General features: G+C 44.8%; 1 protein-coding gene across 8 annotated transcripts in view; it reads right to left on the reverse strand.

Annotated features, from left to right (window-relative positions):
* Positions 1-12,500, reverse strand: part of trpm3 (transient receptor potential cation channel, subfamily M, member 3) — a 139,938-nt gene that overhangs the window by 54,898 nt on the left and 72,540 nt on the right. For all 8 annotated transcript variants that reach the window (XR_013129871.1, XM_076999007.1, XM_076999011.1 and 5 more), the window contains exons 2-6: positions 10,982-11,061; positions 9,892-10,093; positions 9,178-9,391; positions 8,683-8,807; positions 4,497-4,668 (exon numbers count right to left, since the gene is read on the reverse strand). Coding sequence is in view for 7 of the 8 variants with exons in the window: in XM_076999007.1 (XP_076855122.1) it covers positions 4,497-4,668; positions 8,683-8,807; positions 9,178-9,391; positions 9,892-10,093; positions 10,982-11,061 (793 nt within the window). In the remaining variant the exon portion in view is untranslated. The remainder of the gene's footprint in view (positions 1-4,496; positions 4,669-8,682; positions 8,808-9,177; positions 9,392-9,891; positions 10,094-10,981; positions 11,062-12,500) is intronic.

Here is a 12,500-nt window from a genome sequence, read left to right on the forward strand (position 1 = left end):
TCCACTCCTCTAACCCTCCACTCCTCTAACCCTCCACTCCTCCACTCTTCCACCCCACCACCACTCCACTCCTCCACTCCTCTAACCATGCACCCCTCTAACCCTCCACTCCTCCACCCCTCTAACCCTCCACTCCTCCACCCCTCCACTCTTCCACCCATCCAATCCTCCACCCCTCCACCACTCCACTCCTCCACCCCTCCACTCCTCTAACCCTCCACTCCTCCACCCCTCCACTCCTCCACTCCTCCACCCCTCCACTCCTCCACTCCTCCACCCCTCCACTCCTCCACTCCTCCACTCCTCCACCCCTGGGTGGATGTTCCGTCCTGTAAACCTCCGTCAGCCACATTTCGTTTGTAGAGGCTCTGCTGCCTCTACCGGCACAACTACTGTAACACACTGTAAATGTACAACAGTAGATATATATATATATATATATGAGAGAGAGAGAGAGAGAGAGAGAAAGAGAGAGAGAGATAAAGATCTGGGGGTCCATTTCAAACACAAGCAAGCACTCATGTTCATGTTATTTTGTCATTACTTTGTCAATATTATCAATATTATATATTGTACTTTGCAATATATATATATGTTATACGATTGTGTATATATATGTTATATATATAAATATATATTTATAATATATAATTCATAAATATATGAATATATATATTAATGTTTTTCAACCCTTTTAGCTGGAAACGCCTGCTGCTACCATCTTGTACGCGTACGCTGTGATTAAGTTTTGCATCGATCTGTAGAAATGGGTTAAATGAGTTAATGTTTACGTGCTGCCACTTAACGTTTTAGTGTCGTATGTTTTTACATAAACGTGGTTTTCCACTGAACTCCTTTGTATTTGTAACTGCACATTCTCGTAATGAAAACCCCTCGAGCGCTGTGCTCGCGTGGCCGGACCGCGTGATACAGCGGGATTATCCCGACATGCCACGTCCCGCGGAGGACACTTTCAAAGCCGCGCGGCAGCATCACGTCCAGAAATAACTCAACAATGCGAGCGAGCGGCAGATGCCACCTTCGCGCGAAGCTCCAGCTCGCGGGGCGAACGTCTCAAGCAGGTTTCTAGGCTAGGAAGACCGGCAGACTCCACGTCCCACGGCGAGCCGTGACGTCAAACACGGAGCCCTTGAACTTTGGGCAGCTGGCTGAGTGAAATGCTCGCGCCTCTGAAATATATATATAGAGGGCTGATGAGCATACATACGGAGGGGAAAGAAAGAAGGGAAATTATCGCTTGACTCTGTGGTTTTTTAATCAGCATAAGTATAGCAGCCTCAAACTGTGTTATTTTAGCACCACTGAACTATCATTATGCAAACGAGGAAAAAAAGAACAGTATTCATTTGAATAATTAAGAAACGGGATAACAAATTTTGGATTATGCTGGGGTCGTCTATTCTGAACTAAGGCAGTGGAACCACGGAGGACGTACTGTAAGAGGTACGCCTCAAAATAAGCGAAAACGTTTTCAGCACCAGGGACAGCTCACACACACGCTGGTTTAACAGCGCTATATTTAATCCTGCCAACTGGTCGCTGTACGCCTCTATACGTTCAAAGAGAGTACATCGTGTTAGGTACGCTAATGTTATTCTAAAGTCCTAAAGCTAAACCCGTCTTATTTTTGTACTCTTCCAGAAATACTAGTTTTTTCTGCAGCTTTAATAAAACATGCGTTTATATTGTATTATAGCCTGATCTAATGATTTTATGAGCTTTATGATCAGGTAGAGTCACACGTGGAATGTCGTGGACGCCCTTCTCTGCATGGAGAGGGACACACCTTCACACACACACACACACACACACACACACACACACACACACACACACACACACACACACACCCACACACACACACACACACACACACACACACATTATTGTATTATTGTTTTCCCCTGGAACTGTCACTGCGGTGAAAACTTTACGGTGAAATGATACCATGCCGTGGTGCACTTACGGAGAAGCGTTTGGTGGGGGCGCTTCGTCCGCTAATGGCAGATGTTGGTGGTGTGCCAGTGGTTGGAGGAAAGTGGATTTGAAGTGGGGGGTGGGACGCTGGTGATCGCTGGTGTGTATTTTGGTGTACTTGCTAGTTTGTGTCAGTGCATTAAGCATGACCCCTCTCATGACCCCTCTCATGACCCTTGTCATGACCCTTGTCTAGACATTCACTCTGCTGGTTTGCTGAAATGTCAGACTGTTTGGAACCATCCAATTAGATGAAGTTTAAACCCATGGTTTTGTGCTCTGAACAAAGTTGTCTTCAGCAATGAAACTAACATTAAGGAGTGATTATTATAACATAAGTATTATAACCTAAGACAGAGTCCCTGTCCTGATTAGGAGTGAGTTCGTGTCCTGAGGAGTGACCCCTGTCCTGAGGAGCGAGTCCCTGTCCTGAGGAGTGACCCCTGTCCTGAGGAGTGACCCCTGTAATGGAGCTGCAGGCTGGCCCCATGTTCCCAGATGCTGCTGATGACGACTGGACGTCCCTTTGCCTCCCCAGCCCCCTCTATGACCCCAGGCATAGGATGACAAAGGGAATTCCACAGGTCACATGAGTAGGGCGGTGAGGCAGGTGGGCGGGGAGTGGGCGGAGTAAGCAGTGGATGGGTGGGGCCGGACGCTCAAATGTCAACTCGCTTCCCGTCGACCACCTGACGTTCCCGCTGGTGGGCGGCTGAAACGCGGGACGGATAGGCACACGTCGTCGGCCGTGCACGTTTGATCCGTTCGTCATAAGCAGGTTCGTGCAGGTGTTTGCGGGTCAGCGGTGGTGGGTGGAGATGGAAGCGAGAAGTGTGTGGGCTGGGTGTTCAAAGTGTGAGAGCGAACTAAATCATCTCCACATGGTGTTTCCATGACTGGACACAGATGTCTGACAAAAATACTTAAGATAGACTCAGCCAAGCAATAGAGTCCATTGTCTTGGGTATCTGAGCTGTGAAACATAAGTGTAATATTGTCATTAGGTGTCTGAAGTACAATTAAGAACAGTGAGTCCATAATTACTAAAGTATTAGTTAGGTAATTACTTAGAAGCGTTTAGATAATTAGAAATACTTAAGAGAAGCCCAAATAGGTTGAAATGATACCAGAAGACACATTATTTTTTCTGCAGTGCATTACAACCAGTGTGTGCACCCTCACTGTGGATGTGTGCAGTGATGATGTGGGCTGCGTTTCTTGTGAGTCATGACTATCTGGCGAGAGCACCATACTACAGAGAACACCATAGGGTCACACCATAGCGTCACACCATAGGGTCACACCATAGAGTCACACCATAGCATCACACCATAGAGTCACACCATAGAGTCACACCATAGAGTCACACCATAGGGTCACACCATAGGGTCACACCACAGAGTCACACCATAGGGTCGCACCATAGGGTTACACCAGAGGGTCACACCACAGAGTCACACCATAGTCACACATCACAGGGGTCATATCACACTAGGGTCACCTCGCACCAGGGTCACCCCTCACCAGGGTAACATCATACTAGGATCACAGCATATTGGAGTTCACACTGTACTGGGGTCACACCATACTGGGGTCACACGGTGCCACTTAGCCGCCACCTCCATGGTCTCCTCCACAGAGGAAAGAGGAGCTAACAGAACTCTGGGCTGAGCAGAGTCAATCAAAGCTCAGCGACAGGGTGGATACCAGGCTAATCCCGTGTTATCATACTTGCAATCAGATTGGGCTCAGCGAGATACAGAGATATACTGAGAACTCAAGAGTCTACCTAGTGAGACACCAGGGTGTGAAAAGAGATTACTTATGAGCTGTGGTTTGAAAGAGGAAATAGAAATATTATTTTTATATTCTATTATTAGAATATAAAATCTTCAGTGATGATTTCTCTGCTTCACTTCTGAAAACTCCACTGCGCCAATACAGCAGCAATGTTTAGTGCATCTTCGAGACCTGACTGGCAATGAATCATGATTATTGGAATAATTATCAATTATTAGTGGAAATACGGCTCTGTTCTCAGCGGGGATGTAATCGTTACGTGGCCTCTAACAGTGGTTCTGGTACAATTAACAAAGTGAAAGATCTGAGCTCAGATTTGCAGTTTCTGTCACGATGGCTTAAATGAAGGCTTCGGGCAGGGAAGCTGTCCCCAGATCAGCCTAAAATGGAAACGTCTATGCTGCGCTCAGTAAATCCTTCGATCCTCAGGGCAGGAATACACACTGTCCAGCCTCTGATCGACCCAGAGCACTATCTATATAAAGAAAGTGTCCTCGCCTTTAAATATTTCAACTTACATCTTTAAAAAGGCTCTTATCTCAGTAAGTACAGGGAGGGGCAAAATCAAACCAAAAGCAGATTCACCCTGCCTCAAGCCACGCCCCTCCCACAAGCCCCGCCCCCTCCCCTTCGCCCCCTCCCCCTCCTCACTGCTGTCGGGCTGAGCTGGAAGCGGGCGGGCGGGCGGGCGGACTCACGGGTGTTGATCTTCTGCAGGGAGATGTGTTTCTCCAGCTGACGCCGGAGCCGGACCTCGGCGCCGTACTTGCCCGTCGTACCGTTGTCTGCCAGTATGAAGTGGGAGTGCAGGCTGTTCAGCACCGTGAGCTTACTCAGCGGGTTGGACATGGTCTGGTACGGCCGGACCACCTGCACACAGCAAGAGGGTTAGATTATGAATACTGGTTAAAGGTGCTGTATGATGGATTATGGACAGAGGTTAAAGGTGCTGTCTGATGGGTTATGGACAGTTGTTAAAGGTGCTGTATGATGGGTTATGGACAGTTGTTAAAGGTGCTGTATGATGGGGTTATGGACAGTTGTTATAGGTGCTGTATGATGGGTTATGGACAGTTGTTAAAGGTGCTGTATGATGGGTTATGGACAGTTGTTAAAGGTGCTGTATGATGGGTTATGAACAGAGGTTAAAGGTGCTGTATGATGGGTTATGGACAGTTGTTAAAGGTGCTGTCTGATGGGTTATGGACAGTTGTTAAAGGTGCTGTCTGATGGGTTATGGACAGTTGTTAAAGGTGCTGTATGATGGGTTATGGACAGTTGTTAAAGGTGCTGTATGATGGGTTATGGACAGTTGTTAAAGGTGCTGTATGATGGGTTATGGACAGAGGTTAAAGGTGCTGTATGATGGGTTATGGACAGTTGTTATAGGTGCTGTATGATGGGTTATGGACAGTTGTTAAAGGTGCTGTATGATGGGTTATGGACAGTTGTTAAAGGTGCTGTATGATGGGTTATGGACAGTTGTTATAGGTGCTGTATGATGGGTTATGGACAGTTGTTAAAGGTGCTGTATGATGGGTTATGGACAGTTGTTAAAGGTGCTGTATGATGGGTTATGGACAGAGATTAAAGGTGCTGTCTGATGGGTTATGGACAGAGGTTAAAGGTGCTATCTAATGGGTTATATACATAGGTTAAAGCTGCTGTCTGATGGGTTATGGGTGCTGCTTAAAGATTTTATTTGTAAAATTTTTATTACAAACAATATTTACGCATAAGAACACATGTAGTCCCTCTGTTTCACTCTTGGAGCTGTAATTCCTTGCTGTTATTAGCTAAGGATTATGATTCACAGAAAATAAAGCCATTATTGTCCCTGTCTCTGTTTCTGTGGATTACTGGATAACGGGATTATTTGGCAACCATTTAACAACACAGCTCTGCAAGCCAAACCTGACTCCCATTCACCGTATGGGATTTGTCGAAACAACTGGAGATCTCGGGAGGAGCTGCTAAATTTGTGTGGCCCTTTTGTATGTTACTGCTGAGAGAAAAGGCTTCCATTCCTAGAGGCCTGCTATCTTGTGAGTTGGTCTGCTGCATAGAGGAAAATATTAGGGCACTTTGTACTTTGCAGATGTTCATTCCAGCAACAGCCAACAGCTAGCGAAAAACAAAAAAACTGTTAAACATGAAGTTCTTAGGATGCCGTTTTGTGCGGAGATAGTCGCTCATCTAAGGAGCCTGAGGTTACACGCAGAATAAAAGATCACTGTGATGTAGATGTGTTTCCCTGCAGTGTCTGAGGAACATCGTAAAGCAAATTGAGACTCATCTTTCATGTCACGTTGCCAGCAAAAGTCATAAGAAGCAAAAATCATTTACGTTTTACACTCGGCAAGGCAGAGAGACTAAATAAACAATAATCACAGTCAATCCCATCATCACCTAACCTTATCGTGAACACTCGACATTACAAGACAGCAGGTTTGGAGCATTACCCTAACCAAAATAACTGGCTAACATGAAATAATCATTCTTTTATATGAAATGATCATTCAGTGTATCCAACTGTGTAACGACTTACATAAATAAGCAACTACCGAGGGAGCGATAATCACTGTTCTCTTGCGAGGTGTTTTTTGCTGTCTCCCCTCACACACACACACACACACACACACACACACACACACACACACACACACACACACACAGAGGATTCAAAGGCGACTGACTGTCCGATTTGAGTCACTCGGTGAGTGAAAAATGCCTCAGTTCAGTGTTGCCTGCTAGCATAATGGACAACAGATGCAGCCTGTGCACACACACACACACACACACACACACACACACACACACACACACACGTGCTCGTACTTGCATGGGCAGCATCATTGTGCTTCGTCCCCAAGAAGAAGAGATAACAGCAGCCTGTCTGCAGTGCCAGGCGGTGCCGAACGCTTTAACTCATGAAAAATACATGTGTAATGCAACCGTGTGAGAAGTCCCTTCTTCTGAGTATCTGGCATTCAGCATTCACTGCCTCACAAGTAACAGAATGAGAGAGAAAGAGAGAGAGAGAGATGGAGAGAGAGATAAAAAACACCTCATTGACATTTGTACAGTCTCTTTTGGTTTGCTATGACAATACGCTTCACTGAAAGCGAATGAACAGATCAGAAACCCACGTGGCTGAAAAAGGGAAAGAGAGATTGAAGTGAGAGAGAGAGAGAGAGAGAGAGAGAGAGCACACAGTTACCAGAGGGCTGGGATAAATAAGACAGAAGTCAAGCGTGGCCCCTGCTGAGAGTTGGTCAATGAGCTGATGCATCATATTATTCAGCAAACGTGCATCATCCCCAGAGCATGTGGAGAATACATTTTCTAAATCTCCTACTAAGCGCTAGATTGGCCCTGCATGCTTACCATACATGACATAGACTCCTTCCTATTTCATGAGGAAAAAAGTATATTAATTTCCCCAATATTCAGCATAAAATTGAAATGGTGTGGCTGGCCACTTTGTATCATACTGGTATGTGATGTGTGGTCTGTACTGCATGTAGATGTATGATCCAGGTGTATAGATGTATGATCCACATGTGTACATGTATGATCCACGTATGTAGATGTATGATCCAGGTGTGTACATGTATGATCCACGTATGTAGATGTATGATACAGGCGTGTAGATGTATGATCCACATGTGTACATGTATGATCCACGTATGTAGATGTATGATACAGGCGTGTAGATGTATGATACAGGTGTGTAGATGTATGATCCACGTGTGTAGATGTATGATCCACATGTGTACATGTATGATCCACGTATGTAGATGTATGATCCAGGTGTGTACATGTATGATCCACGTATGTAGATGTATGATCCACGTGTGTAGATGTATGATCCACATGTGTACATGTATGATCCACGTATGTAGATGTATGATACAGGCGTGTAGATGTATGATCCATGTGTGTAGATGTATGATCCACGTGTGTAGATGTATGATCCACGTATGTAGATGTATGATACAGGCGTGTAGATGTATGATCCACATGTGTACATGTATGATCCACGTATGTAGATGTATGATACAGGCGTGTAGATGTATGATACAGGTGTGTAGATGTATGATCCACGTGTGTAGATGTATGATCCACATGTGTACATGTATGATCCACGTATGTAGATGTATGATACAGGCGTGTAGATGTATGATCCATGTGTGTAGATGTATGATCCACGTGTGTAGATGTATGATCCACATATGTAGATGTATGATCCATGTGTGTAGATGTATGATCCACGTGTGTAGATGTATGATCCACGTGTGTAGATGTATGATCCATGTGTGTAGATGTATGATCCACGTGTGTAGATGTATGATCCACATGTGTACATGTATGATCCACTTGTGTAGATGTATGATACAGGCATGTAGATGTATGATCCATGTCTGTAGATGTATGATACAGGTGTGTAGATGTATGATCCACATATGTAGATGTATGATCCACGTGTGTAGATGTATGATACAGGCGTGTAGATGTATGATCCAGGCGTGTAGATGTATGATACAGGCGTGTAGATGTATGATCCAGGTGTGTAGATGTATGATCCATGTGTGTAGATGTATGATCCACGTGTGTAGATGTATGATCCACATATGTAGATGTATGATCCACGTATGTAGATGAATGATCCAGGTGTGTACATGTATGATACAGGCGTGTAGATGTTTGATCCACGTGTGTAGATGTATGATCCACGTATGTAGATGAATGATCCAGGTGTGTACATGTATGATCCAGGTGTGTAGATGTATGATACAGGTGTGTAGATGTATGATCCAGGTGTGTAGATGAATGATACACGTGTGTAGATGTATGATCCAGGTGTGTGTAGATATGACCTACGTCTTTGCCCACGAGGTCCTCCTGGTTCTCCACTATGCCCCAGGGGGCAATGCCAATGGTGCAGATCTTGCCCCTGGATTTGGAGGCGTGGTCTTTCAGTGCGTCCCCCACGTGTCGGATGACACCTGCAGGACAGGTGAGCGGGCGTGTGAAGACACTACAAAAGCACTCGCGTTTCACAGGGGACACATTTGTTTGATGCTCCATTCAAAGCTGGCTGCCAGCTCCGTGTCCTCCCACCAGACTCATGGGGTTTACTCTGTATTGTGCAGACTTAGCATAGAAGGAATTAAATGGGCTTCTACAAACACCCATACAGTGATATATGCTGTGTTTGGAGATGGTTACATGAAGTAGAAAGCACATAACAGTAAAAAAAAAAGTTATTTTACACGATAAAAGCACGTCTAAGCACGTCAACTTTGCATTCGTCTATGGCCTGTACATTAGCCCACCTGCCCCGCCCACCTGCCCCGCCTCCAGCGGCAAACGTACCCGTATTGACACCACCCGTGAAGATCCAGGCACCGGTCGTCATGGCAGCCTTGATGAGGCCCTTGCCGAAGACCTGCTTGAGTTTGGGCTGCAGCTCGAAGTTCTGCAGGCCGCCGTGGACGGAGATGAGAAGCTTGGGCAGCTCCAGCTGCCACTCCTTGGTCATCAGGTGTAGCAGCAGGTCGGGCTTTGTGTCGTACGACACCCGCACGTACTGACGTAGCGACAGACGGCGGCGGACGGTGACGTTAGAGCGCCGAGGTACGTTTACGCACGCGAGCGTGTTTTCTACATACGCAACTTCAATGTGCTTCGCAAATGACAGCATAGGCGGCCATTGATATAAATGGAGAAATAGATAAATTACATGCATAAAATGCTCGAGCGATTTAGAAAGAGGCATGAATGCAAATGAGTAGCAGGTCCAAAAGGCAGATGTCCAGTCTCAGTTTAACAACTTGAATGGTAATTCTCATCAGCCTATGCTCATGGGTCATACAAGCGCATTTATGAATTTATTTACATGCAATTGCATTCATGAATTTATTAAAATACCAATGCATTCATTAATATGGACCAATTTTGGTAATTGTTCCTATATTTCTCAAATACAGAACATCCTCTCTGATTATTAGTGAAATGCATTAGTCAAACAAATGAACAAACAAACAAGCCACGGTTGCCGTGACACCAGTGGGCTGGTGATGCTGTTACCATGGCTTTGTTGGAGTGCCCGCCTCCCTGGAACTCGATGGTTCCGAAGGCATCGGTGGGGCTTAGCTGCGTGTGCTTGCTGATGGACCATTTCTCTGATAAGCTGTCACTCTTTGACACACGCTCTGTCTTGTCGTTCTGATTGGATGAGATGCTGGGGGGCAGGCCCACGTGCTGGCCAATGAGACGCCCGCAACAGCACCTGTCGACAAAAAGACACGCGTCAAGAAACAGATTGGTCAAGGTTCTGAAAGATTATAATTTATTACAGGATCTTTGATTTCAAGAGTTCACACAACTGATGAACTAGATGTTTGACTTAAGAGCATCTACTAGCACACTACTGTGATTCAGTAAGACCACAGGCGGATTAAATGGTCCTGAGATCACTCATCGCATATTAATTTACCATTCATTCTGGACAGAAATGAATTAGCCCAACTTAGCTTAGTTCAAAGGGAGACAATTTTACGCTGACTTGTATTAAAGTGCTTCACAGTGAGTGATCGCAGAAAGGAAATGATCTGAGTTTCCTGTACTAATAGAGAATGAAATGTATTTGGACTGTCATGCTTAATTCAGTGCAGGCAGCAAGACAGGTTTTGGTATAATAACAGCAGAGAAGTTAATATCACGCTCTCTGATAGTAAACGTACATGTAGTGGGTTAATGGCACTATTTAATACCTGGTTGGACGTTAAAATGGCAGTTTGAAATGACAGGCCCACATTTAAACGGCGGGAGGTACTTGTGCTTGCCCACTCGAGCTACACCTGCACGCGCCCGAACCCCCCCCCCCCCACCCCCCCCCCCCCCCCCCCCCCCGTCTGCACGCACTACGAACAGGTAATCAGCTTTCATCTCAACCAGGACAGACGCCTCCTCCAGAATCAACCAATCAAATGTCACACACTCCTCCAGAATCAACCAATCAAATGTCACACACTCCTCCAGAATCAACCAATCCAATGTCACAAAACTGAGGTTTGAGTTTTGTAAGCATATTCTGTATATCCCTCGTTAGCACGTTTTAAGACGCTACTCTGCATGCATTGAGCGATAGTGGTCTCTAGGACATAATGTACGTTACCTGTGGGGGTCTTTGGTGCTGACGATTATGTGTACACATTCACGCTTGCTGAACGCTCTCTCGATCCACGACTTCTGCGCCTGAAGAGAGACAAAGGAGTCAGAAAGTTAGAAGGTGAAAGACATCTGTCCACTCGAGTAGCCCAGTTGGAGAATCTCGGTTAAATCCGTCACTGAGCCCTGGCGCTGCGTCTGACGGGCTGGTCGTGTCACCCAGAGCCAAGGGTTCCGAGCGGTAATTCATTATCCCGGTTTTGCTCCCGAAAGATTTACATATTTCGGGATTACCCGGCTCTGTTATGGAGGAAGCGGTTCAAATCCCGCACAAAAGTTTTCCTCTCATGCTTCTGATGCAGTAATGATGGATTTCAGAACAACCACAGAAACAGCACAACCAGTGCCAGTGTGTCTAATTAACGGTACATGCACAGTCCCTTAAAACCAAACGTTGGAATAAATATGTAGGTGTTAAAATGAGACACAGTCATGTTTTTGCAAGTGCTCTCCACTGAAAAAAAGCTCTTAACTTTTTCCACCATGCATTATCAAACTGAACACATGTGTTTCTATCTTTCATGTAGCTGCTGTGATAAATGTCATCTGCTCCTTGGCAAAAAATATCTAGAATAGCAAGCTATTTTTCCACATCACCATTGCTGTTTTTTTTTTTTACATTGCTGTGTTATTAATTACTGCAGTTAGGAAGTCACATATCGCTAACTCTCAAAACTCAAGAGTACCACTCATGTCTCTAAACAATGGTTATATGCAAAGTGCATCCTGGGTAATTGAAATATTCTTTTTACGTTTCTGGAATTGACTGCTAAGATCAGAAGAAAATAGTAGTAGTAGTACAGTAATAATGCAGTCATAGTACAGTCATAGTTCAGAAGTAGTACACTGGTACAGTAATAATGCAGTCATAGTACAGTCATAGTTCAGAAGTAGTACAGTAATAGTACAGTCATAGTTCAGAAGTAGTACAGTAATAGTACAGTCATAGTTCAGAAGTAGTACACTGGTACAGTAGTAGTACAGTCATAGTACAGTCATAGTTCAAAAGTAGTACAGTAATAGTACAGTCATAGTTCAGAAGTAGTACACTGGTACAGTAGTAGTACAGTCATAGTTCAGAAGTAGTACACTGGTACAGTAGTAGTACAGTCATAGTACAGTCATAGTTCAGAAGTAATACAGTAATAGTACAGTCATAGTTCAGAAGTAGTACACTGGTACAGTAGTAGTACAGTCATAGTTCAGAAGTAGTACAGTGGAAGTACAGTGGTAGTACAGTCATAGTTCAATAGTACAGTGGTAGTAAAGTGGTAGTATAGTAGTAGTAGTACAGTGGTAATACAGTTGTAGTACAGTTATAGTTCAATAGTAGGGCAGTGGTAGTATAGTAGTAATTCAGTGGTAATACAGTGGTAGTTCATAGTTCAATAGTAGTACAGAGGTAGTAAAGTGGTAGTATAGTAGTAGTACAGTAGTAATACAGTTGTAGTACAGTGATAGTTCAG

The sequence above is a fragment of the Brachyhypopomus gauderio genome, chromosome 3 (genome assembly GCF_052324685.1).
Source record: "Brachyhypopomus gauderio isolate BG-103 chromosome 3, BGAUD_0.2, whole genome shotgun sequence".
NCBI classification, from domain to species: domain Eukaryota; kingdom Metazoa; phylum Chordata; class Actinopteri; order Gymnotiformes; family Hypopomidae; genus Brachyhypopomus; species Brachyhypopomus gauderio.